Source organism: Vulpes lagopus, chromosome 2 (assembly GCF_018345385.1).
Source record: "Vulpes lagopus strain Blue_001 chromosome 2, ASM1834538v1, whole genome shotgun sequence".
In the NCBI taxonomy this organism is placed as follows: domain Eukaryota; kingdom Metazoa; phylum Chordata; class Mammalia; order Carnivora; family Canidae; genus Vulpes; species Vulpes lagopus.
Window position 1 is genome coordinate 31,603,612 of NC_054825.1, and position 26,554 is coordinate 31,630,165.

General features: G+C 41.8%; 1 protein-coding gene and 1 pseudogene across 2 annotated transcripts in view; both read left to right on the forward strand.

The window, feature by feature from the left end:
* The first annotated feature begins 953 nt into the window (after positions 1–953).
* On the forward strand, positions 954–1,053 carry LOC121485922 (annotated as a pseudogene).
* A 12,825-nt stretch (positions 1,054–13,878) lies between these two features.
* Positions 13,879–26,554, forward strand: part of BLNK (B cell linker) — an 83,018-nt gene continuing 70,342 nt past the window's right edge. For both annotated transcript variants that reach the window (XM_041740378.1, XM_041740382.1), the window contains exon 1: positions 13,879–14,128. In XM_041740378.1, coding sequence (XP_041596312.1) covers positions 14,082–14,128 — 47 coding nt within the window. In that variant the 5' untranslated portion in view covers positions 13,879–14,081. The remainder of the gene's footprint in view (positions 14,129–26,554) is intronic.

A 26,554-nucleotide genomic window follows, 5' to 3' on the forward strand; every position in this document is an offset into this window, starting at 1 on the left:
GTTTTGAGGGAGAAGGAGGTGAATCAGCAATGGGGGGAGGAGAGGGACTTGGTAGAGGGAGGGAAAACCAGAGGGAGAGTGAATGAGTTTATTTCCAATCTCATAAATATAATTATTTCCTAGAAAATGTTAAAACTCGTTGCTTTATAATTTAATTTGCAGCAAAGTTTTGTGGGCAGTGTAGAATAAAGGCTGAGCGGCAGGCAGTATAGTGATTGGGCAGAGTCCCTTGTCTTCTTAGTATACCCAACTTCCTCATCTCTAAAGCAGCGACACTCATAAATGCAGTCCTCATGCTCACGTGAAACTAGATTGAAGATCAGAGTAGGCAATTGAGTAAAAAGTATAAATATATGATGGTGGCTTGTGTTTGTCCCCAGAGAATGCAGTCTACATCATCTGCAACCAATCCTGCCGGAGACAGGTGAGCCTGGAGTCCCAGCAATGACTCTTCCCCATTCCCCGGGAGAAATGCCCTCCCTAGTTTGAAGCCAGCAGAAGTCCAGGAAGTGGAGGACTTTGCAAACTCTTGCAAACTCCTGCAAAGTTTGCAAGAAAGGACATGGGATGATGACTCCATTATCACAAGGGGAAGAGAGACTGCCCAGGAGGGAGAAGGTGGGGACACTGGATGGGGACCTGGAAGGGGTTTGGAGGGTGGTGTCCATGAAACTAGCAGAAGGACCAGGAGGGAATGAAACTACCATTTGGGTACCAGGTGTGGGGCACGTAATGAAGAAAAATGTGACTGTGATTTAAGTTGTTGGAACCAGAGAAACCTGTTCTTCAGAATGCACTCAGCTGTAAACCTGGCTTTACCCTCTCTTTTGTTGATTAGTTATGAGGTGGCTAACAGGAATCACAGTTCCCAGCATGCAGAGCTCTTCCACATGCCTTATTACAAATGTTTCCAGGCCTAGGGGAAAGGCAACTTCAAAATTCCTCCCATGTGCACACTTTGGCAGTATGTATACTAAAATTGGAATGATAAAAAGATTAGTAAGGCCCCTGCACAAGGATGACACCCAAATTTGTGAAGTATTCCATATTTTTGAGAAAACAAATGCTTCAAGTCTACAAATGCAAAATTCCTCCCATGTTTAGCACATTTTAAGTGTATTTTGTTAAGTTCTAAAAATTTGAAAACAGATCACCCAAAACATCCCATTCATCAGTTGGCCCAGGTGCTACAACAAATTATAATATTTTCTCTGTATCACTCATTATAAATAAGCGAATTCTCAGGAAGTATATTGGAAACCACCACAGGATGTTTGCACTTTTTGGTGAGGTCACATAATTAAATTTTCACCATGAATTTCTGGTTAATTCTATAATAGCCCAGAGAATTGTGCCTATGTCTATGTGTGTACACTTTCATTAATAAAAACCCTCCATCAGGGCCAGCTCCATGGGCATGTGTGTGGCCTGTGCAGTCATCCAGAGCCCCACCCTCAGAAAAGCCCTATGCATGATTCAGTGTTCTGCTGCCACTGCCTTGAAATTCTTAATAATTTTTGAACAAGGAGCCTCACATTTTCATTTTGCACTGGATCCCACAAAATATATACTCAGTCCTGCACACTATGAAATATTGGACTTTGTCCAAAACGACAAGTTTTTTTAAACATTTCATTAGATAGTTATCAATATATTTTTTTAATGCCTACTTTTAGAGAAAGGGGAACCCTCTTACACTGTTGGTGGGAATGCAAACTGGTGCAGTCACTCTGGAAAACTCTATGGAGGTTCTTCAAAAAGTTAAAAATAAAACTACTCTATGACCTAGAAATTGCACTACTAAGTATTTATTCAAAGGATATAGACATAGTGATTCGAAGAGGCACATGCACCCCAATGTTTATAGTGGCAATGTCCACAATAGCCAAAATATGGAAAGAGCCCAGATGTCCATTGGCAGGTGAATAGATAAAGAAGATTTGAGATATATACAATAGAGTATTACTCAGCCATCAAAAAGAATGAAATCTTGCCGTTTGCAACAATGTGATTGGAACTAGAAGGTACTATGCTAAGCGAAATAAGTCAGTCAGAGAAAGACAAGTACCATATGGATTTCGCTCATATGTGGAATTGAAGAAACAAAACAGATGAACATAGGGGAAGGGAAGGAAGAATCAAATAAGACAAACAGAGGGGGGGGGCAAATCAGTTAAGAGACTCTTAACTGTAGGGAACAAACTGAGGGTTGCTGGAGGAGAGGTGGGTGGGGTGATGGGGTAACTGGATAATGGGCGTTAATGAAGGCACTTGATGGAATGAGCACTGGGTGTTATATGCAACTGACGAATCACTAAATTCTACCCCTGAATCTAATAATACAGTATATGTTAATTTAAGAAAAAAACACCTACCATTCAGGTATCCCAAAATTTACACGGGAGTGTTTATAGGGGGAAAATACTTCATCGTGCCAATGTACAGACAAAGATATGAATTTTGAATAAACAGCAATAAATAAATGGTTGGGAAAGGAAAAAATATATATAGTTGAAATAATGTCTTTGGTTCAGGAGCATTAATTCCAACCATGTCATCCCCTCTATTTAGAGGAAGTGAGAGAAAAATAAAGAGGCTGAACAGAGAAGGCCAAGGTTGTAGCAAAGAACGGAAGCGAGGGTGGGAGAGTGAAATGAATCAAGTGTTGAGTCCAAGTCTTCTTTAGATGCAAAAAAGCAATTTGCATGGTCACCCCCTGTGATGTGTGTGCGTTATCTGATGCTATCGACTTCTCAGGGAGTCAGACTGTGTGCTGTCTTCACTGTGTGGTTTAGAAGTTTTAGTGTGTCTGGATTTGCTTTGCAGTGGAGTAGGGACCTACTTGGCAATCTCTGGACTCAGAGTAAAACAGCTGTTCAGTGGCTTTGAGCTTCTCTCTCTGTGCTTGCAGGTGGCTTACTGTTTGGCCTGAACCTGTAACAATAAAGTTAAAAAATGAGTTAGCCTCTTTTCTTACACTCTGCAAATACATACCTCTCTCCCTAAATTCTCAGCATTGCTTTATTATGTTTGGTCCCAGCCATTCCTTGCACCAAGTTTTCTCTTAAACAGATATGTGTTCACCCAAGAAGTGATTCTGTTGCTTTAAGAGGGGAAAAAATGTCACACTTGGTTGATCTGAAAATGTAGCACCTGGCGCCCATATTTAGAAATGTGAAGACACACACACACACACACACACACACACACACTTACCAGCCTTCACTGAAGTGTGCAAAACATCACAGGAAGCTCATTGAGTTCAATCATTTATTTGTAAGTTGGTTGTTTGGAACTTGAAAGCACTTTTTTCCCCATAGAAATGAAGCTATAAATGGGGCTTTGGTCCCCAGGCTCGAAAGACTGTTGCAGAAATGTCTGCTGTGGCAATGAAAACAGAAAACGACTGTATGGAGATACAATAATTGAGCCAAAGAGAAAAGCTAGAGAAGTAAAGCTTGTTTCCTTCGAGTGCTTCCCTGGAAGAGGGATGGATTTCGTTTCTAAAGAGGTGTGGAGGCAGCCAGAGGCTTCTGAGGTGCCTGGGGGTCATGTCAGTGCCCCAGACTCTTTGTAGATCCCCTTGAAAGCCCAGGTGCTCTTTATCCCCCTGGAAGGGTGTGCCACACAGCACTTTGGTGTGACTCCCATGTGTGCATTCTATTTGTGGCTCAGAATGGAAAAGAGAGCAAGAGAGGAGGCGAACTTTTCTTAGGTATCTGGAGTTTTGAAAAAAGAGCAAATAAAGTTGGGTGACCTTGTGATGCCATAGCTCATGTTGTTCCCTTGGAAGAGAAAGTCCCTCTGAGCTCCTCTTCACAAGCTTCCTATTTGTTTGGAAAACTCCAGCCCACAGGTCCTCTTCTCTGGGGAGCTGTCCCCACTTTCCTAACTAGCTCTCACTGTAGCAGATCTATATCTATATCTATATCTATATCTATGAAATCACACTTCACATCCTTTATAAGTATTTGTCTGTATGTCTCTCCCACTTGATTAGGAATCCTTTAAAGAAAAAATAATTCAAATTCATTTTTAAAAATCTCAGGAACCTATACAAGAATGTATGTCTCCTTTGTCTATGTTGGAAGCAAACTGTGAGCAGTTAAAAATGGGACTAGGGAAATATAGTGGGAACATCATCCTACCACAGGGGAAGATTGGAGACCACCAATCTTGGGAAGATGTCTCAGATCAGAACCTACCCATCTCTCCCCACTTACCAAGAGCTTCACTAGTCCAGAACCACTTGCCTCTTGTCCATGACGAATGGAAGAAGGAGACCTTGAGGTGGGTTAGGGGACATAGCTACTACTTTACAAACTACAGTGGCTATATTTTGAGGATTGTCGGGTAGCCATTCTCCTTTCCTCCAATGACAGCCCCTGACTTTCATGTAGGGGTCATAGGTGGACCTCAGACATAGCTCCAAGGTGGAGGACAGGCATCAATTCCCCCTGGCCTTGGTGTTGGCTCTAGGGTTGGAGATGTGTCCAAAATATCCACTCACAGTGGATCTCTCACTTTTGAGGGTGCTGTCACCATCCCATTGTACTTGAACCTGAGATTGGAGTGGCCAGAGTGATGGTATGTTAGTGAATGTTTAATAATTAGCTTTCAAACAAAAGCCCAAACAGCCCTGATTTGTAGTGTCTGCCAACTCCTGTAGGGTAAATATTTTCACCATGGCTGTTTTCAAGCTCTAACAGCGTCACTAAAAGTGGAGTTGGGAAGAGATTCACAGTGGCAAACTGCTATGTCATTTTCCCACCTTCAAGAGAGATACCATAGGTGTGAATAATCTCAAGAGCATAGATATTAGCTAAATGTATTAAAATAACCAGAAAGAGATGAGTTTTGAATATCTATTACCTTTGTTTTAAATATAACTGATTTAATTATAGGCTTATTTAATTTATTTTTCAAATAATGGCTATATTAACAATAGGTTCACAGCATTTCTGAAAATTTAATTGTCTTCCAAGAGCTGATATGGGCTCCATCCAACAACCCACTGAACCAGAGCTACCTGGTTCCCTTGAAGAAAGGAATTAGGCAGGAGGGTCAGAGGGTGTGACAACCAGTCCTAATCATAATGTTTGGGCCTTGAATACTGTAGTCTGCTTAGCCCAGGACAGTTGGATAAACCAAAAGTTTTCTTTCTTATTAATTCAGCCTGAGTTGGGTTTTCTGCTACTTGAAATAATTGAAATAGTCCCAAGTGAGATATAAATATTTTTTATATTTATGTACTTCACATTTCTGATTCAAATGAGACTGACTTACAATATGTAGTGGGTTGAATAGTAGCAGAAATATATATGTGTCTATGCCCTAACCCTTGAACCATGAACCTTTTCCCAAAACGGTTGCAGATGAAATTAAGTTAAAGATCTTGACATGAGATCATCTTGGATTAATTTGGTAGGCCCTAATCCAATGACAAATGTTCTTATAAGAGATATACAGAGAAGAGACAGACCCAGAGAGAAGAAAGAAGGCCATGTGAAGATAGAGGCAGAGATTTGAGTTATGCAACCACAGCCAAAGAATGCCTGGAGCCCCAAGGAGCTGGAAAAAGCAAAGAAGGATATGTCCCTAGAGTCTGTAGGGGGCCTGCTCCTGCTTACACCTTGATTTTGGACTTTGGTCTCCAGAACTTGAGAGAATAAATTTCGGTTGTTTGAAAGATAACAAATGTGTGATAATTTGGCTGTAGGACACTAATGTAAGGTACTAATATTTTGCCTGTTCAACAAGCATCTTTTCCATCTTTACCCTAATTTTAGGTTGAACAAAAGATCCATTGTAGAGTTTAGGGAAGTTTTTAAAGTGGATGTGATGATTACCCAAAGATAATGACTCTCAATATGCTAGTCTGCTCTCTTGGATGTGTGTAATTATAAAACCTGAATTATGCTACATAGACAGTTTCAGGTCATACTTTTATTTTATTTTATTTATTTATTTATTTATTTATTTATTATTTTTTGCCAATACATTATGAAGATTTTCTCATAGCATTGTAACTTACTTGAAAATAGTGCTTTCAGTGGCTGCAGAACATTTGATTTTATGGATATATCGTAATTTATAATGTTACTACATTATGTTAGATGACTATATAATTCCTAATTCTGCTCTATTATAAATAACTCTACACTCAGGAAAAATTCCTAAAATTTTATTTTGTTCTTTTGAGCATATTAACATTTTAAGAATCCTGCTGCACATGACCAAATTGCCTTCCAGGAAGTTTCTTTCAATCTGTAGCCCTGTCAGCCACAAGAGTACCCATTTACCAAGGCCTTTGACAAACTCGAAGCTGATCACTTTTTAAAAGCTGAACCAATTTGATAGGTTAAAAAAATGGTACTTAACACTTGTTTTAATTTGTTTCTTTGCCTTTGTGAGATTGTGAGCTTCCTTATTGGCCATTTGTTCCTCTTCTTTTGTGAGTTAACCTTTGTGCTCTCTGCTCATTTTTCTATTGGGGGATTAGCCATTTACTCATTGATTTGAAAGATCTCTTTAGATAGTAATGTTTTAGAACATTTATGAAGATTTCTTTATATAACGTGGCTTTCTATAAATATTTGCTACATTTTACATGAGAGTTCCTCTAACTTACAGAGGAGCAAAATGTTGAAATCACATAAGACAGGAAGTCATGCTCTGGGAGGATGAGAGCGATCCTTTGTATTTTGTCATTGCAACTCTAAGGCTGGCACGCGCGTGCTTGGATGTTTCTGGTCTGTCGATCCTTGATATGCCATTTCTTAAAAGGGAATTTGAATCCTTCCATTCAGGTAACCTGAGGTTGGAGATGTGAAGACCCATTTAAGCCTTTCACTTTGGGAACAAAATTTTTAGGTTAAATAATTATAAATAGAATAAAATAACTGGAAAAGCACACAGATTTCTTCATAAGTGATCTGATTCCTTGCTCTGATTCAACATGTCTTGGCCACAGACATGGTTGTGTTCGCAAAGCAGACATCGATTGGTTGGGAGTAAGGAGATCTTTGTTCTTTCTGCTATATTGCTTTTTTTTCTGGTTTAGGCCTTTCTCCAAAATGGACTTTTGCAAATCAGTTCACCCTCTGGGCCTTCATTTCTTCATCTTGGGGTTGCTAGTGAAAATAGAGGACATGATGCAGTATTGGGGACATGCTCTTACTAAAAAAGTATCTGTTGCTTATCTAGAATTTTTCTGGCATCATGTTTTTATTTGCTGAATCTGGTAACTCACTGTCTAAGGCCTACTCCAGACCTGACAAATTATGATCGAATGTAAGTCCATGAAATGTAACCCAGTCTCAAGGCACTCTGCAGTCTGGGTAATCTGGTCCTGCACTGCAGTGGGGATACCATTGTCCAGAGGAACCTTCCCAGAGAGAGCAGGAAAGGAAATATTGGTTAGGCATCGGGGGGTCAGGGCTCTGTGTGCACATAGATAGGACATGCAACCGGGAGCAGAGCAACAATATGAAAGAGACTGTAGAACTGACAACTGCTACCTTTTTATTCTCTCCATCATTTTTGCCTTTTCGAGAATGTCATCTAGTCGGAATCATACAGTTTGTAGCCTTCTCAAATGGGCTTAAGTTACATTTCAGGTCCTACCATGTCTTTTCATAGATTGACATCACTTCAAAAATCCTAATACATATTTTACTACTAAAAGGAAATGTAGTGAGAGGATTTTGAGATTTCTTTGCAGCCATTTTCATTCTTAGGGTATATTTTACAGAGGATGTACAGAGGACTGTGTTCAAGAGTCAAGATCATCCTCTTTTATGGTATATATATTATTACCATTTACATTCATTTGTTTCTGTTGAACCTAGTTTACAAGTTGAGACTCCATAAAAAGATTCAGAGAATCTATATCCATCCTTATCACTTCTGCTCTGTTTCCAGCTCCCTTTGTTTCCTGTTGGTGGCTATTGTCATTAATGGCTGGTTTTTCCTTCCTATGTTTTTGTTTATTTTTGCAGTACATGTGTATCTATAAACTTCCTCTATCTTCTTGTTAAAAAAAAGTAGCTGGCACTGTACAAACCTTGTGTATTCTACTACCAAATCCTAGAATGCAGGATTTGGATGGCTACACTGAACTCTGCTATAAAGATGGACCAAAATTTATTCAGCCAGATCCCACTGATAGCCATTTAGGTTTTTCAGTCTTCTGCTATTGCAAATAAAACTGTAATAACTATGTGCAGATGTTGCGTGTGTGTGTGCATGCATGTGTATCTGCAGAGTAAGATCCTAAAAGTGAGATGGCTGAGTCAGAAGGTACATTCATGCAGTTTTGTTAGGTATAGCCAGTGCCCCTCCATGCGGACTGTAATGTGCTGTAAGTGAAGGGTGCCTGTGTCCTCAGAGCACTCTATCATCAGACTTATGGATTTTTGTCAATCCTATTCCTTCAAATGGTGATAGTTTTTCTTTTAATAGGAGTGTGATTGAGCATCTTTTCACCTGTTTAAAGACCTCTTGCTGTTCATGGTCATGGTTTTTGGCTGCCTTTTGTCTTGGTTTTTCTTTTTTCCATCTCAATTCTTAGGAGCTCTTTATCTATTAGGGATACATATCTCTATTATTTCTGTACATAGTATTAATATTAGTATTATCTCTAGACATCTCTATATTTGTCTGTGATGCCTAATGTAGCATTTTATTCCCAATTTGTCCTTTGTCTTTTGATGCTGCTTATGATGTTTTTTATGCCATGAAAAATTTGACATTTCTCTAGTTAAATGTTTTTATTGCCTCTGAATTTTAAGCCAGAGAGAAGGTTTTCAAATTTTACTGTGTTTTCTTTATTCTTACACTTAGTTCTCTGATATACTGGTAGTTGTTTTTGTAAATGGTTTGAGGTTTGAATCTGGTTTTATCTTTTGGCATCATATTGAATTTATATATTAATTGGAGATAATGGACACCTTCATGATATTGAGTCATTCTACCCAAGAACATAAGATGTCTCCTCATTTGCTCAAGTCTGCTTTTGTTTTGCAGCCCTTTAAATCCAAGTGGACTGTTTGGATAGGAAGACTAGGAATTAGTCAAGCTTCATTCTATAAAAGATGATAGAAATATATAATCAATCAGAGGATCTGCTACCAAGAACTTCTAGCCTCTGGGAGCTCAACCCCTGGAGGCTGTGAGTCTTACCTTGGCTCTCCACATCTCCGTGCTCCCATTCCTTGGACAGAGCACACTGCAACCCCACCCTTGCCTGTTCTCTGGCTTCATCATGGCCCTGACTGATGGGAATAACCTGGCCTCCTAATTGCCTCAGGCCCCTCATATCTGCCTCCCATTGTATTCCTGGCTGGTGGCGGGGCTGTGCGACTGAGGAGGAGAAAAGAGAGTTTGAAAACCCCCAAAGAGATGCTCACCTGCTGGGAAGGAGTAAGGAATAAGATGAATCCTAAGATGAGACTCAGTCATAGAGGGGAGTGAATGACATTCATACTTGTTCTAGAAGAAAAGCCTCTGAAATCCTTAAGAAGAGTCATCAGCTGGGAATGTGGGCTGGGAACGAGAATGAGAGTTGGTCTGGCTACCCAGGAGTATTAGGAGGCTGAGCGATTGGTGACCCAGGTGAGGGCCAAGGCTGGCATGAGAGCAGGGTGACAGAGCATATACTACAAAGGAGAATCTTGTCGGCAGATTGACTCTGAGGGCTGGAGGCAAGGGAGGATGTGATGGCACGTGGGCCAGGAGTGGTCCATCCTGACAAGAGACTACTGTAATGTCCTTGCCAACCAGGGACTTGGACTGATACAAGAATAAAGGCTGTTACCATCCAGGTTATTCGCCTAGAGAAACACGTTGCACTCCAAGCAATCTGACCTACAGAATATCAAGTTTCCTGAATAGGTAAAATGGGGAGTGGATTTGTCTCACAAAAAGTGGAGACTTGAGCTGCAAAGAACCTTTGTCCATCTGCCCAAGTCATAGATCTCTTCTGTTCTCTTTTTCCTTCTTTCTTCCTTCTGGACCCCAATCCCCACGAAGGAGGAAAACAAGACTGTCAGCATCTGCTGCACTTCCTTTTCTCTCTCTCTCTGCCTTTTCTGGCCTCTTCTGCTATTTTTCTCCACTTGCTCTCTGGGTGCCAGGCTTCCTCCCTTAGCTTCCTCTCAAACCTTCCTCCATCTCGGCCCTTAACTAGTACTGCCTGGTTAACCAGGCATAGGCCTGACCAACAGCTACTTTGGCCTGTAGTATCAGGAAGCTGCCGGGACCACTGTTCCTATAGACACCCACCCCACTCCACCCTAAGAAAGAGGGCCAGCACAAGAGAGGAAGTAAGACTCAATGGTTCAAGACTTAAGGGGCCTGGCTTAGGGAGCAAGATGACTAGGTGGCCTTAGGTAAGTTATGTCACCTCTCTGAGGCTCAGACTTCACATCATGCGTGCGAATGATAACAATAGCCCCTCGTAGTTGCTGTGAGGCTGACCATCGTGGGAGTAGGTTATGATTAGAGCCACAGACCTGGAACGCCTGGCTGGCTCAGTTAGTTAAGCATCTAACTCTTGGTTTCGGCTCAGATCATGATCTCAGGGTGGTAAGATCTGACCCTGTGTCGGGCTCCATACTTAGCCGGAAGTCAGCTTGAGATTCTCTCTCCCTCTGCCCCTCCCTTCACTCATATGCACACTCTCCCTCTAAAATAAATAAATAAATCTTAAAAACAAAACAAAACAAAAGAACCACAGAACAATTCCTCATAGTACCAACATCACCACTTGCCGACTTTGGTGGTGTGTCTAAACCAGCCCTAGCAGGAGAAAAGCCATCAGCAGGTGGGTGGCAGGGCAGAGTGGCTGAACTTTCAGTTCCAGTGAAGACTTGGACTACTTCCAAGGCTCTGTAAATTGCCACAACCACTTAATCCCTCATTGGGAAGCAATCTAGTAAAGACCATCATAAGCTTCTCTTCTGGAAACCGTGAGGGTGTTTCCACTGGTGGAATTCAATTTCTGTACACACGGGCCAATGTCTAGATGCCTGGACAGGAGCCTGAGCTCTCCTTGAATCTCCTTTTTGTTCTCTAAAGATGAGAAGTTGAGGTCAGGGAGACTAAGTGATTCACCCAAGGTCAGGGATAAGTTGGTGCCTCTATGTCAGAGCAGGGCCCCCTCCTGAATACGGCCCATTGTTGTGATGGCAAAGCTTTGTAATTCTCAGCTTAGAGTACAGAAACAGACTTGGGTTTGAGTCCCAGCTCTTCCACGAATGATTGGCGGAACTCTCAGCCAGTTACCTAACCTCTCTACAAATCAATTTTTTCACATGTGAAGTGGGTGTCATCATATGGAAACATGGAAAGCATTCAGTAGCATGTTGTTGTTTGTTGTCACTAGTAGATACAAGGAAAGACCCAAGAGAAACCAGAGTTGGTTGGGTCTCATCCCCGAGTTCCAGTATAGTGTATCTTTTTGTTCTCAAGTCTCAACATCTCACAGAGCTGAGACTCAGTCAGGCTGTCCTGGCTTTGCCCCATAATTCTAGAACATATCTTCTTTTATTTATTTTTTGTTAAATATTTAATACCTACAGTAGGTATCTATATACCTGCAACTCAACTTGAGAAGTAGGACATCACCATTGTCTTTGAAGCCCTGTGTTCCCCTTTACTCCAACCCCCTTCCTTGATGACCATTCACCTGAATTTTACATCTATTTACATCTATCATTCCCTCCATCTGTTTGACCACATAAGCGTGTGTGTCATAAATTATATATTAGTTAGTTTTACATGTCTTTAGCCTTAATAGAACAGGAATCATGATACATGATCTTCTTTAATTTCCCTTTATTGCAATAAATTATTTTTATTATTTATCCATACTAATGTGACTATACTTCACTCATTGTCACTGTTGAATAGGACTCCATTGCATTCATATGCCACAATTAATGTATTCATTCTCTGGTTGATGAGCAATTGGATTATTTCCAGTGTTTTTAAATTTTCTATTAGAAATGGTTCTTCCATAACAATTCTTGCACATGGCCTTGGTGTACATGGTATATGCATACTGCTTTCTCATGTCTATGACCCAAATTACTTTGGTAATAACAAAGTGTTTCCAGAGTGGTTGTACCTACTTGAATTTTTGTCAACAGTGCATAGAGTTCCAAATTTTCTCTAAGGTTGGGATTGTCCATTTGTCATCTGTTCATCTAGAGATTAATTTTCATGTGCACTGTGCCATGTAAATTGTGACTGTTTATTACAGTACGTTGTTCTCCATGTGTTGTGGAAACCATGCCATGTGGCCTCATTCTTTTTACGAGTCATTAGCTAAGACTTGGTACCCTTGATCTCCAGGCTTGCATTGATCTTCTTGGAAAGCTGGTTACAGCTGCAGAGCAGTTGTGGCAGCTTGGAACATTATGGTAGTCATGCTACACACCACATGGGGCAAAATGTCCAGTCTGGAAAAGCAGACTCTCATTTTTATTATGTCAGACTAATACAGTAAGAAAGAAGAAAGACAAGTGGCTGTAAAAAGAAAAAGCAGAAGTGTAACTCTTGCCGCTGCTTTTTTTTCTCTGGGGAAATAAGAAGTTGCCAGTCCAGGTGCTAAACAGATTTGTTAGTTGAGAGAAAAGTCAAGTGGCTGATGGGGTGCACTTTACAGTAATTTAGAAGAAGCAGGCTGGCTATCATCATCCCACTCAGTGAAGCTTGATTTTCTTGATCCTTGGTGACATTGTAATAGCTTTCCCTGTTCCCATCTACTAGTTTTGTTTTGTTTTTGTTTTTGTTTTTCAGTTAAGAACTATGGAGAGAGGATGGGTGAGGCTCTAGGACTCCTTCGGGATACACTGCAAGGAAACTGAGTTTCTTGTTTGGGGAAAATAAACAATTGGAAGAGGCAAGTGCTTGAATTTTTCTCATGAAAGAGTGTCTGCTCCCTTGCTGGCCTGGCCAATTCAGTGGCTTGGCCAAGCAGAAGGGCCCCACCCTTTAATAGCTTTGAGGATTCTGCTGCTGAACATCTGGTCGAACTAGAAATTCAGAGGCAGAACATGAATGTGAACAATCAAGATTTACCTAGAGAAATATAGAACCTCTGTTTGTACAAAGAATAGATACAGAAGGGAAGAAATCCATCTACCACTTGTACTCTGCCAGAGAGGCTGCCTCTCCCTCCCCTCTTCCTCCTCCTCCCTCCCCACTCTTCCTACCCCACCTCATTCAGGTCTCTCCTTTTGGCTCTTCCTCCCATCTCCCCCTCTATCTTCAGCCAGACCTGGGGTCTGTAACAGGAGAGGTAACTTGGAGCCTCTGCTATGTCCTTCTTATATATTCTTCAGACCCAGGAGAGGATTAGTCACTGAATAAATGTGCTAAATATGCACCTTCTTCACAAAGGTGAGCAGGAATTTCTTGCTGGGTGCAGGGAAGTGTGCCCAGACATAAAAGGAACTGTCCCTCTCATTTTCCTCCTCCCTGACTTAAACTGCCTTCTGCTCTCTAAATGACAGTACAGAAATGCCGTTTTCATATCATGGTTCTTTAAGTGGAAAAATTTATCCATGAATTTATGCAAATGAGCAGAAAGTCCCAAAGAGACCTGATGGAATTGATTATTCTGCTTTTCCTTGAGCCCAGGAAGCAACTGGGGACAGAATGACACCTGCTAAAAACAGGGCTATGTGTGTTTGGGACAACAGGAAGTAGTGACCAGCCAGAAGCCAGTCCTGACCTGATTACAAATCTGGTTATAAAAGAAAGCAGCTGGAAAGAAATTTGCATGTCCAATAGGTTTCACTATTAAAGTTTACACGACGTGGAGTAATCAGCCAAGCCGGCTGGCTACCCAGATCACATGATTATGTAGAAACATGAAACTTGACTATGTGCTCGAGCAAGTTTTACTTCTCCCTACTGTAGGGTGTTTGCCAGCAGCCTGCACTCTCGGAAATCAGACTCAAGTGACTGGGACCCTTGAGATCAAAGGCTTACCATGCTTCTCCCTAAGAGGGCCAGGGCCTGCTGACATTACTGCTGATGGTTATTCGTGGCTCTTATAATTAACAAAAAGAATGGACAAGCTTAATAAAATAACTGTCCCTGCTAGTCAGAAGTTGAGGTAAGATTTTCCTTATCTAATACTTCTCCTTCCTCTGCTTCTTCTGCTTCTTCTTTTTTTTAATGCTCCTACTGCATCTGAGAAATATTGAAATCCTGGAATACTTTGCTAGTTGTAAGGCAGTGGGTGGCAGTTGCTATAGGGAAGTAGACTGAGTTTTTAAAGAGATATGTAGGAACAAGTGGGCTTATTCCTGCTGGCTTTTGCTATTGAAAGATTAAGGTAGAAAATTCTGGAGAATTCTGGCTTAGATTCTACTAAAGTTCAGCTTTCCGAGTCTGAATACAACAAACTAGTCTAAGAAAGGGTTTGTCTAACCCTTGTTTAACCTTTGCTAAACACTTAACTATTTCATTGTGGATTACTATTTAATATTTAATGTTAAGGATCATTGTAATCATTTGTATTCATTGTAGTTGTACTATCTCTTATTTATTTTGTGGGTGTATATCACAAGTGCTTGGGGACATGAGATCTGTTTTTCCAGTGTTCTTATGTCAGTATAACAATTATCTATAAAAAAGCCACTTGGAAAAAAAAAAAACAGAAGTGGCGCAAGGAGCAAGAATCAAAAAACTCCTCTGAGTTATGGAAAAGACAATGTCTCAAATTCTCATTTGGAAATTCTTTTTGTCTCATTGTAACAGCATCATGTTTTTAGAGACTGAAGCTTTTAAATACACAATGAATGTTTTATATTCCAACTACCATTTGAACTTCAGTTTTTAGAGGGTGATAAGACACATGTAGCAAGTAAGTTTCCACAAATAATAAGGAGCTAGAGAATTAGAGCTTTTGAGACAAAATTTATGAGAAATTAGCCTGGAATTGGCAGAGGGATGGCCCTTTACAGTGAGAGTATGCATCTTACATCTGGTTGGTGCTTGGTAAATAGTGATTTGAAATGAACTGCTGATCTGGGACCAGTAGGCTCCATCAATGTGGTCAGACATTTCAAGGGTGTGTTGGTGAGGGCTGCGGTATGACCTGCACTGACAGGGGACAAGAAGGTACCTCAGCCTTTGCCTTGGTTTCAAGTTGCTACACTCTCATGGGAGGGGGGCAGGTGAATCAATGAAAGTAGTAAGTGACTGAATGAGTATAGAAAAGGATTTGGGATAGCCAGGAAAGGTTTCATGGAGAAGATGCTTCAGGAGCTAGGTTTGAGAGGTGGCTTAAGGCAAAAGTAGTGTGAGAATTGGAGGAAAAGCAATGAGCCAGGAGGAAGGAAATAGAGAAGCTGACACTTGAGGCTGGCCTTGACTCAGTGCATTGGTGGGATGACGAGGAGAGTGTTCTGTCCAACAGAGACTATGGAATAGGGTATATGGTACCAGAGGGTAGTCATAAGGGAGAATGTGTCGAGTGTGGCCAGCTCACAGAGGACAGTGAGGCTCTAACTGTCGGGGATTAGAGAATGGTTTACAGGGTTAGAGATGCCATGCCAGCAGGCTTACTAATGGGTGACAGAATGGACTACAGGGGGAGGAAGCTGGGGACAGGGATATTCTGTAATGGTGGTAGTTGAGGAATGATGGCTTCTAGTGTTAGGGGCCTGGACATGGGGCACAGCAGTGAGAAGGGAAAGGAAAGAAGAGGTAAGAAAGACATGCCAAAGAAACTAACAAGGCATGGATATTAGTGCTTCTCTCAAATGAGCAAGAGGGTTTTAAAAAGTCCTTTCTAAACATTCCATAACCTAGAGCTATACCAAGCCTTAGAACCCCTTTTAGGAAATCCAGATCAGAATTTAAGTAAAGGAAAGCACTAGAACCTGAATCACTGTATGATCTCCACCTGCCACCCCCCATCCTTTGGGACAAAGACCAGCTTAATAACAGAGTGGTTGATAGGCAATATGCAACCATAGATTATAGGGTAGAAAACCAAAACTCTACTGTGGATAATCATACACTACATTCATCTGCTTAGGCAGAAGTAACTTTTTTCTCCACTTGGTCACTCAGTTGTCTTTACAGAATTGGCCTGTTTTGGTAAAATGTGCACTGCTGACGTGGAACTTTAAAAAAAATGAAAAAAAAAAAAAGAAATTGTAAACACGATGGACTTGAAGCACCATCTTAAATATTTTCTGTAGTTAGATAGGATGGCAAGGAGTAGGGAAATGAAGTAATTGATCCCTATGGTCTGTGTCCTCTGTCCTGACTCGTTAATACCAAATCAGACGGTTGTCTAACTGCAATTATTTGGCACCAGGTGACAGTATAAGTGAAGAGCTGTGTTTATATTCTTAGGTTTATCAAAATTTAGATGAGAATTTGCTTAAATTTTTAGCCACAAAAGTAGAGAGATAATTAGCGTCCATCAAGGGCACATAGTGATCCTGGCCCATAATAATTATTAGATTAAAAATGATATTAATATCATTATTATTCTTTCTTATTAATTCCATAGGTGTGTAATTGAAATCCTGAATAGAAACATAGGACTTTACATTGATCCTTGATAAAGTTTATGTTTATTTCAGTTCTTCTTTTTATCTATTTTGGTTATTCGGTTATTTTGGTTATTTTACCTGTTGGTTGTAACTCCTATGGCATTTAGCTTTGCAAGGACTGGAGACACAACAAACACCCCTCCTCTGCCTTAACGTAAGTGGCTAATAAAATTGTTGAACACACAGAGCCCTTCTTGGGTGTCTGGGTCTCACTGCTAGGACTCTTACTTGGAGATCTAATTTTTGGTTAGATCAAAAATTAATTTTTGGTTAGATCAGGTTTTGGGACATGGCTTCTCTTCTCGAGTCTTGGAATCCTTAATTGGAATTTCCAGTTACTTGATTTTTCAAGTTCGATTCTTCAGAAACAAATCCACTGGGGTGTCTGGCTGGCTCACTTGGTAAAGCATGCAACTCTTGAACTCAGGGTCATGAGTTTGAGCCCAATGTTTGGCTGTAGAAATTAAAAAAAAAAAAAAGAAAGAAAGAAATTCACCTTCTTTTCACCTTCCTGCCACTAGCTCCATCTCTGATACTCTGTTTCTGTCAATAGTATTGTCATCAACCCTAACTCTGATTCATTCCTCTCTGCACCGCCATTTACTACCACACCCTGTAGTCTTTATTTTGTGATACTTCCATATATTCTACATACAGCTTTTCTATCACATCACCCTGGATAGATCCTCATCTCCCCTGTGTCCCCTATCTATAAAATGAAGAGTTTGGAAACAGACAATTTCCAAAGTCTCTCTCAGCTCTAATGCTATGTGATCCCTTAAGCATGGAGACCATTCTCTGACCCCACTCTTGGGCAGCTTTCAAAGGTTTTATCCCAAAGCCCTCAGGAAATATTTCCTGATTGAATCATCTGTCTTTGACAGATGCCTATCCGTAAACAGTAGGGTCAGAGAATACAACCAGACAGCATCCAAGGAGGTCATCTAGAAGGTTGCTATGATGTATTTAGAAGGACAATGCAGTTGGAGCCCCAAAGAGTTGAATTTCAATTGCCAATTATTATCTATGGGTCCTGAGGAAGTCACTCAACTTCTATAAAGCTTGTTTCCTCAATTGTCAAATAAAACTAGAGATGCCTTCCTCACAGGCTTATTGTGACTAAGTAAGAACAACATGGGCTGAAGTGCCCAGAATGATATTTTGCCTCATGGTCAGTATAACAAGTAAATAAAAAGTAAACACAATGACCAATACTTCAACCCACACTTCATGAGTGACCATTTGCTGTCTTTCTTCCTACTCATGGTAATGGATCCAACCCCTTTAACTAGAGTGGCAACAGAGCAGGGGCTCATGGTGGGTAGAGAAACTTTTGAATATATATGTGTCTGGGAGCATTTCTCTTCTCGTTCTTTATAAGCTTGGGCAGAGACCAGTGCTGATATGGGAGGGAAAAAAGAAGGCACAGCATCTACTGGTAGAGATGAGATAAATTTCCCAGGAAGTATTTCTCTTCACACTGCCCACCTGCATTATGTCAGCTGAGTATTGGCTCAACTGGGACACCCTGTGTCACACAAACGGATGGAATCCCAGACAAGTCTTCTTTCTTCTTGTAGGCAAGCTGCACTGGAGCCATTACTAGAATTTGCTTAGTTTTTATAGCTTTCAGGATCATCAGCTAACAAAACTCAGGTTTTGTCAGAAAAACTCTAAACCAGATTCCACACATCCAAGGCACCCTGTCTCCTGGATCCAGAGGTTGCCTGTGTGCTGTAGCTGAACAACTCCCTTCTTTTCATACAACTACTTTCCCAGTGGGCTGTGATACACTTAATTAGGTTTTGAAGAACTGAACCACAGTTACATTCCAGCCAGGCCTTCTACATCACTGGATTTGAGGAGACTGGGCTGGTACCAGATGCTTAAGGCACACATTTAGAGTATCTTCATTTTCCCCCACAGATGACTAACCTTGTCTGTTCAGTAGAGAATTTACTGTTTGGTTCATTTTCAAAGAGGATCTTACCATTGCCTTCATGCAGTGGCATCAAGGAATCTAGGCTTGTTAAAGAATATGAATAAGAAAGATTGAATGGCAGCTTGCTGCAGGGAAACTGAGAACTTTCTTTGGCTTTTTAGTAACCCTATAGAAGCATCCATCTGTGCCCCCCACCCCCATCCCCCAAAGACATGGCTGCAGCATCATTTAGATCAGTGTTTCTCCACCAGGGGCATTTTTGCCCTCCAAGGGACATTTGATTGTCACAACTGGAAAGGGGGGTGCTATTGGCACCAAGTATGTAGATGCCAGAGGCGCTGCTAAACCATCCTATGTTTACAGAGCAGTACTCACAGCAATGGATTACCTGGCCCAAAATTTCACTAGTGCTGCTGTCGAGAAACTGATTTAGACCAAGTAAATGAATTCTGTCCAGAACTGGAAGCACTTCTTCATTTGTATGTTCTTATGGTCGTGGTATATATTTATCGTTTAGAATATATATTTCTTTGCAACTGATGGACCTCTGCTCACTGGGCTGATTTTCCTCTATCTGGGATGGTTTGGGTGAGGAGTTGCCAAGGAGAAGGGCTAGAGGTGCTTGGGCCTATATTTCAATGAGTTGTTGTTGTTGTTGTTGTTGTTGTTTTAAAATGTTAGTGTCAGACAAAACTAGATTCCACAAACTATATGAACCGTTGGAGCATATTGTTCTCTCCTGGGTTGAGAATGAGAGCAGGAAAGCTCTCCAGTTATAAGATCATCTTGGAATAGTCTCTGTTTTCTCTGTAAGTAGAATGTATAAACTATGAGTGGAAATCCTTAGAGTTGGGATAAAGAGCAAATTAACTGATAAGACAGATATTAAGAAGCCCAAGGGCTTATGGATCTGATATTTATGGCCAAACTCTGATGAGGTAGATATGCCATGCTTGTCCTTGAGCAGAATGTGTTGCCCTAAAGTCCATGGGTAGAGTGTTACAGGATAAAGGACAGATCAAGGGGTGAAGGGTGTCTGTCAACCCTTTAACATCTTCTCAGTCCCATATGAAGATCCTGCAGCTGTGTCTGTGTGGCGAGGATCAGAATAACTCTGCCATCACCTGGGATAGTTTCTGCTGCAGTATTCACCTTTTCTTGCCTACTCTCTCCTTATGGCACTGGTGTATATTTTGTGAAACTGATGGCTGGGTTTTAAGGAGGCAACTTTTTAATTCTTTATTTTTATTTAAGATTTTATTTATTTATTCATGATAGACAGACAGAGAGAGAGAGAGAGAGAGAGAGAGAGGCAGAGACACAGGCAGAGGGAGAAGCAGGCTCCATATAGGGAGCCCAACATAGGACTCGATCCTGGGACTCCAGAATCATGCCCGGGGCTGAAGGCAGGTGCTAAACTGCTGAGCCACCCAGGGATCCCCAAGGAGGCAACTTTTTAAAAAAGAGTTTATGCCAGCTCTATTATAAAACAATCCTGTATCCAGCCTCCCACGACTCTTTAAGTTGATGTCAATCTTATCCAGAGGAGAGCAGTTTCTTGATTCTCTTACACTATTGGGAACGGTGGGAAGATATGTATGTGAGGGGTCCAGGATGGTGGGAGGCTGGTGTAATATCAGTTCCTCAAGGCTCATGGGTGACACTAGATCCCGCTTCCAAGCTAAAGGGCAACAATGTTCTTGCCCCTGTAGATAAGACCTTGCCAAGGAAACAAACCTTTTGTGTCCACTTAACTGGATTCTCTGTAGATACTGGTCAGAGGGGTCACTGTCTCCCTGTCAGACACATTATGTCTCTTGCTTTGTGATTTCCATTGGTCAGCCCCACTTAAATCTCACAGATCTGGGACCATTCTGCTTCTTTAAGGTGATCCTGTGCCTCTTTACAAGCTCAGGACTGTTCAAGCCTTGGGGACAGATTTAGTTTTCTCATTGCACACACTTTCTGGGATTCCTGGGCCCCCAGGCACCAGCACATGATTAGAGGTTAAGAGAATGGCACACCTGTGCTCCAGAAATGGGGCTCACCTTCTGATTGGGTAGAGTGCTAGCCGCAGTGTCTCACCTGCAGATCAAGGGAGCGGTGAATCCTGAAGTGTGACGGTGGCTTGCAGTCTTCCAGGTCCCATGGCCTCAAGGCTCCCAGCACCTGGTAGGGGAGTGGGTTTTGTGCCAGCCTCTGATGCTGAAGCACACGCTGCCTGGCCTGCAGCGCAGACCCTCTCTCAGGGAGCATGCCTCAGGTCCATACCTTCTATCGTGTGGGAGCCTCCTTATTGGCTCGTGTGTTCTCATCTCCAGTTCTACACACATCCATGAACAGGCTAGTTTTCCTTCCCTTCCTGTACGTTGTTCTACAGCTGAGGGCTGGCTGCTCCCTAAAAGCTCCTCCTGCAAGCCCCTGTCCTCTTGCCTTGACCACATCCTCCTACCTGTCCTGCCTCACCTCCCTTTTGGAAGGGTGTCCGTGGGCAGCTCCGCCTGCAGGCTGATTTTCAACTTGATACGCTTACAACCATTTAGGAACATTGTGGTCTAGGCCCCCACACAGGCCATTTTCCCAGTCCAGCACGGCTGTTTCAGCCCTCACTTCAAAAGCAAGACAAGAAAACAGCTTTAAAGGGCATGTTGCTTCTCCTTGACACACCACCACACTTCTCTGTTGGCCACTTTCCTGAGAAAGGATCGCATTAGCCTGGGGGGTCTTCCAGCAAGCTAGCTCCCTCCAGATTTTATCCCTTCTCACCACGGAGGGAACATGCAGCAGGCAGCCCTCAGCTTCTGAGACGTGTGGCCATGAAGCCACACAGGCCCCATAATTGGTTTAATGCCCTGCTTTTGCAGCCCTACAATTCTTAATGATTTTGAACAAGGGGTCCTACATTTTCGTTTTACCCTGGGCCCCAGAAATTATAGTGCTGGCCATAGGCTCCTTGAGCCACGTCAGCTAAGCCTGCTCCCCCCTGCTCTATGTACGGATACAGACACCAATGGAGAAGCTCCTACCCAGAGCACACAGGTTTCCTGGCAAGGACCTGAGAGGTCACCTCTTCAGCTCCTTTATTTTGGAGGCAAGAAAGCTAAGGCCCAGAGAGGAGAAGTTAGAATCCAAGCTCACACCAGCAGAGCCTGCTCTAGAACCACATCTCTCTGTTTGCCTGTGGGGAGATGGGGAGAGTAGCCACCTCTCTCCCAACCCCTCCTTAATCCTGTGTCATTTACTGGCCAATAAAGCTTAGTCTAACTTAGTCTGTGTTCTATATTTTCCCTAGGCTTTTATTTATTTATTTTTTTCCTAAAAGGTAACTAATTCACTGTGAGAAACCCCAGTGAAGCCCTACAGAACCATGCCCATCAGGATTTCAGGCTTTAACGTGTTTCCTGGTCCAGACTTGAATTCCGTACTGACCCAGACATGTCTGGCATTTATGTACAGATACATATTTTTTCAAAGAATTCTCCCACAATAGTTTATTTAATCTAAGAGTGAGTTGTAATTATAAAGAGTTGCCTTACACATAGACAGAGCATAGAGAACCAGTGTGGTATAATTTCAGAAGTGCTCATAAAGGTGTTTTTGCTGTACTGAAAAGAAGATGATCTTTGAAATCAGGCAGGCCTGGGTTTGAACACTTCTCTCTACTTACTAGCTCAAGGTCACTTAATCCCTCTTTGCCTCAGTTTTTCCCTCTGGAAAGTAACATCCTATATTGTTAAAATAATATAGAACATAATAAGGGTGTTTGTAACAGTGAGTATGTTAGAGAGGAACAGCTCAATGGATGCTTCCTTCCCCCCAAATCCCTCCCGGCTGGGGCTACCCACCAAATTGTGTCATGAGACAGGCATCCATGTGGGATAAGGAAGTGTCTCAGAGTCCTGGTTCAAAATTAAACCTCACTAAGGGCAATAGATTACCGCATTAAGGCATTATCTGTCCCTGACGCTCCTGCAGCTGGAGGGTGGATCGCTTGGCTCTTCTCTCCCACACAGAGGTGGCTCAATCAACAATTGTTAGCTGAGAGAATGCAACACTGTTCAGGAAAGAACTGGTGATAAGAATGGAAAGGTCAGAGGAGGGAGATCATACCTAAGCAAAGAGAGTTGGGGGTGGGGAGCTGTGGCTAAGAGTGATCCCTGGAGAGTAGAGACTGGCGCTAAAAGATGGAAAGAAGGGTCCTTCCCAACTGATTTGTTGTTGTTTACTTTTAACTTTACTGGGTTCAAAGTGTAAAAGGTCACAGGTCAGATGATAATCTCCTAACCACGTGAAACATAGTAATGTCCACAGTCAATCCCCGACAAGGAAGGAGTCATTTTATTCTAGAGAAAACAACTATGGTAGAATAAAACACAAACATGAGAAGTATACTTTCAAAAAAAGAATGCCAAATGTAATACCAAATTCTTGGAAAACTGGAACCTTGATATATATGTGACTATTTGACTATTTTGCCTTTTATACTATCTTTACAGCCTTTTCAGGGTCAAAGTCCTTTTTTTTTTTTTTTTTTTTTTTTTTACAATAGATGGTCTTTTCATTTCCTATCATCTCCACATTTAAAAGCAATCACATTTGCAAACCAGTCAGTCACAGATGAGTGGGCCTAATAAACCTGATGAATGCTAAAAACAACCTCTTGGACACGATTAAAACAAAAAGAATTTGTATAAATACCTCCAAATGAAATGGGGAAAAAAATCTGCTTTGAAATTGCTAATAATCACTTTATGGGTATGAGGTTTCCTTTTGGTGTGATGCAAACCTTCTGCAACTCGACAGTGTTGGTGGTTACACAGCATTATGAATTTCCTGAATGCTGCTGACTTGTACGCTTTGAAATGGTTGAAATTGTGAATTTTACATTATGTGTATCTTACTACAATTAAAAAATTGATAATGAAATTATTTTCCATACTGTCCATAAGATATCATATCTTGGCGACCCATGATCATATATTTGTTTGACCAATTAGATATTGTTTCAAAGTGTTTTTTAATATAGTATTATTAATAAGCATTTCTGGATGGTTTTTAAGAATTGCCTTGCTACTTTCCACTTTGATCCCTGTACCTGAGATTCCCCCAAATCTCTTTTTACTCAGATCTTAATGAAATGAACTTAACTGAGTTGAATTTTTACAGGTTATTGAAAATACTGTTCCTCCAAATCACTCTTTACTCCCTGAAAATATCTTCACTGTTAGCTACTGAAATGGATGTCCTGGGGTGCCTAGGTGGCTCAGTCAGTTAAGCATCTGTCTTCAGCTCATGATCCCAGGATGCTGGATGGAGCCTTCAACAGGCTCCCTGCTCAGTGAGGAGGCTGCTTCTCTCTCTCCCACTCCCCCTGCTTATGCTCTCTTTCTCTCTGTCAAATAAATATATAAAATCTTAGAAAAAAAAAAAAAAGAAAGAAATGGATACCCAGACAAGTAGGTAACAATATTACATTATACCACATAGACATAGGCAAGACTCATTTTTTTTTCCATCAAGGTTAATCCTTAAAGGAACATGCTCAAATTCTTAAAAACACATTCCTTCTCTAGAATCACATAGGGTTATGCTTTTGGCATTTTCCAAAACGTGATTAGAATTACATATCACACTGTCTTACAAATTTATTGCTTGGGAATCATCAGTAGTGCATGGTAATTGTGCTGGTGGAGGAGAGACTGTAAACATAGCAAAATTTCAGCCGTGTATACTGTGTCAGTACAAAGAGCATTCCAAAGTGGAGTATGGTGATAGGATTAAATAATACGACCTTTGGGGACTCTTCCAAACCAACAGTCTGTCATCTGTGGATACAGGGAACTTTTTTGGATTTTGCTACCTGCTTGTGTATTATTTTTGGAAAGAGATTCCCTTTACCCAAGCCCTTCCCTGCCACATGACTGGCTGAGCACAGGGACCAGCAAGTTTGCTGCAGTGCCCAGAGGAAGGAAGGGGCTTCATCTCTGTAGGCCCCACAAATCAGAGAGGAGGAAAAGCTGTGACAGATTCTACTGTCACACCAAGTGGCAAATCTTCTAAAAACTTTTTAAAACTAGTTTAGCATATTTTCTTGGCCATCTCATCAGTCTCAGGATGCCAAGTCCCACGCCTAACTGTCTCTGATAGGGTAAAGCATGCCAGGATTTTTTTTAAAAAAGGACTCAGGGTATTAGCAGGATCATCCCTACTCCTGCTTGTGCCAAGTCAGCCCAGTTTCTGTCTACTTATAATCCAGATCAGAGTTCAGACATGCCAAAGATGACCACAGAATATTTGCAGATCTCGGTAGGAAAAAAGAGAGAAAGAAATGATAGTGTGTTTGGAGAAACTTACAAGTTACCTTCTCTGGTTAATGGGTGGTTAAGAACTGTTGTGCCCAAGATTGCAAATATGAGAAACCACCAAGGAGCCGACGCCGATGCAAGTACCTGAGGGTTTATTTACAAGCTCGAGCTTGGGTCCAAGTATACTCCATACAGCAGAGCAGGGACTTGGACCCGGAGACTAAGAAGCACAGCAGTGTTATAGGGGCCAGTGGCCAATGAGATTGTAACATACGTAGAAAGTTGCACAGTCATGTTGGTCCACATGCAGGTGAATTACGATTCACCTTATAGTGACCATTTGAACTAGCCTATTATTCTGGTTAGAATTGGGGCGCAGGTTTGGCGGGCAAAAGAGGGGTTTTCATTCCTTGGCGGTTAAAGGTCAGAGGTCCCACATTCCTATGTGTGCTAGTTTCTGATAAGGGTGTGCTTAATAGCTAAAGTAGGGTGAGGGAGTGCCTTAAACAACAGGCAGGTCATGTGGGGGGTTTTATATGAGATGGCAGGTGTAGCACAAAATGGAGTTAGTCCTGCTCTGCTTGTCCAGGGGTAGGGAATTTTTGTTAGATTTCCTGGGTCCCACAGAACCATGACAGTGAGATGATCCCAGGTAAGGGGCTGACAAGGGTGCTGAGAAAGGATGCATGGGGACATGATACTCCAGTCTCTCTCCAGGAGTCTAGCCACTCTGCTCCTCAGCATGTCCCAGACCCCAAAGAGTCCCTGACCACATTCCCACCCTCCCCTCATCTGCTTGCACTACTCTCTCCCCTTCTCCTACCATCTGTCCCTTCTTCTTTGTTCTTTGCCCCTCTCTAAAGACAGAAAAAGACCCCTAGGAGCCCATGCTCCCCTCTGGCAACAGGTCAGCTCTGGAGACCAGCAGCAGGGCAGTAATGGGGGCACATGTGTCCCCGGTAAAAACTTCTTGGACAGAGAGACAGAATCCAAAGAGGCATGTGATGAAGCCCACCACCTGCCCAGGTGAAGGGTCGGGCTGAAACAAGCCAGCACAGGTTATCCAGGGGTGGTTGGGAGCATGGGCTCTGGGGTCAAAAGCCCTGGTTTTGAACCAGCTGTCATTTACTAAGTAGAGGATCTGGGGCAAATTATTTAACTACTCTGGGCAAATATTTTCTCATCTGTAAAAACTGAGATAATCACAACAATGTGAATTTACAATGTATATGTGAATACATTACAGATCTAGACATTTAGAAGTAATTAAGATGACAAATTTTATATCATGTGGTTATTTTTCAATCACAATAAAAAATGAGGATAATAATAGGACCTACCTCACAGGGTTGTGAAGGTTAAATGAGGTCATGCATGCCAAGTACCTGGCACACAATACACGCTCACTGAGTGTTAGCTTCTGCTGTTGTTGCTGTCGATTATCCCAGTTTGACCACCGCCATGGCTTTCTGGGCTTGTGGAGCCAGGGCTTCGGTACAAGAAGGTAGAAGACAGTCTCTGCCATGGAAAAGCTGAGCCTCTGGCAGGAGACTCCAGTCGTGTATGGAAAGGGAAAGAAATGGGTGTGATGGAGAGACCTGGGGAATCTTCAGATTGAATACAGTCCTGGGGCACTGGCAACCTTTCTCTATAGCTTTGTTTCCTCCCTTACAACAAGAGGGGATAGACCTAGGATATTCCTACAGTCTCTCTCACTGCCA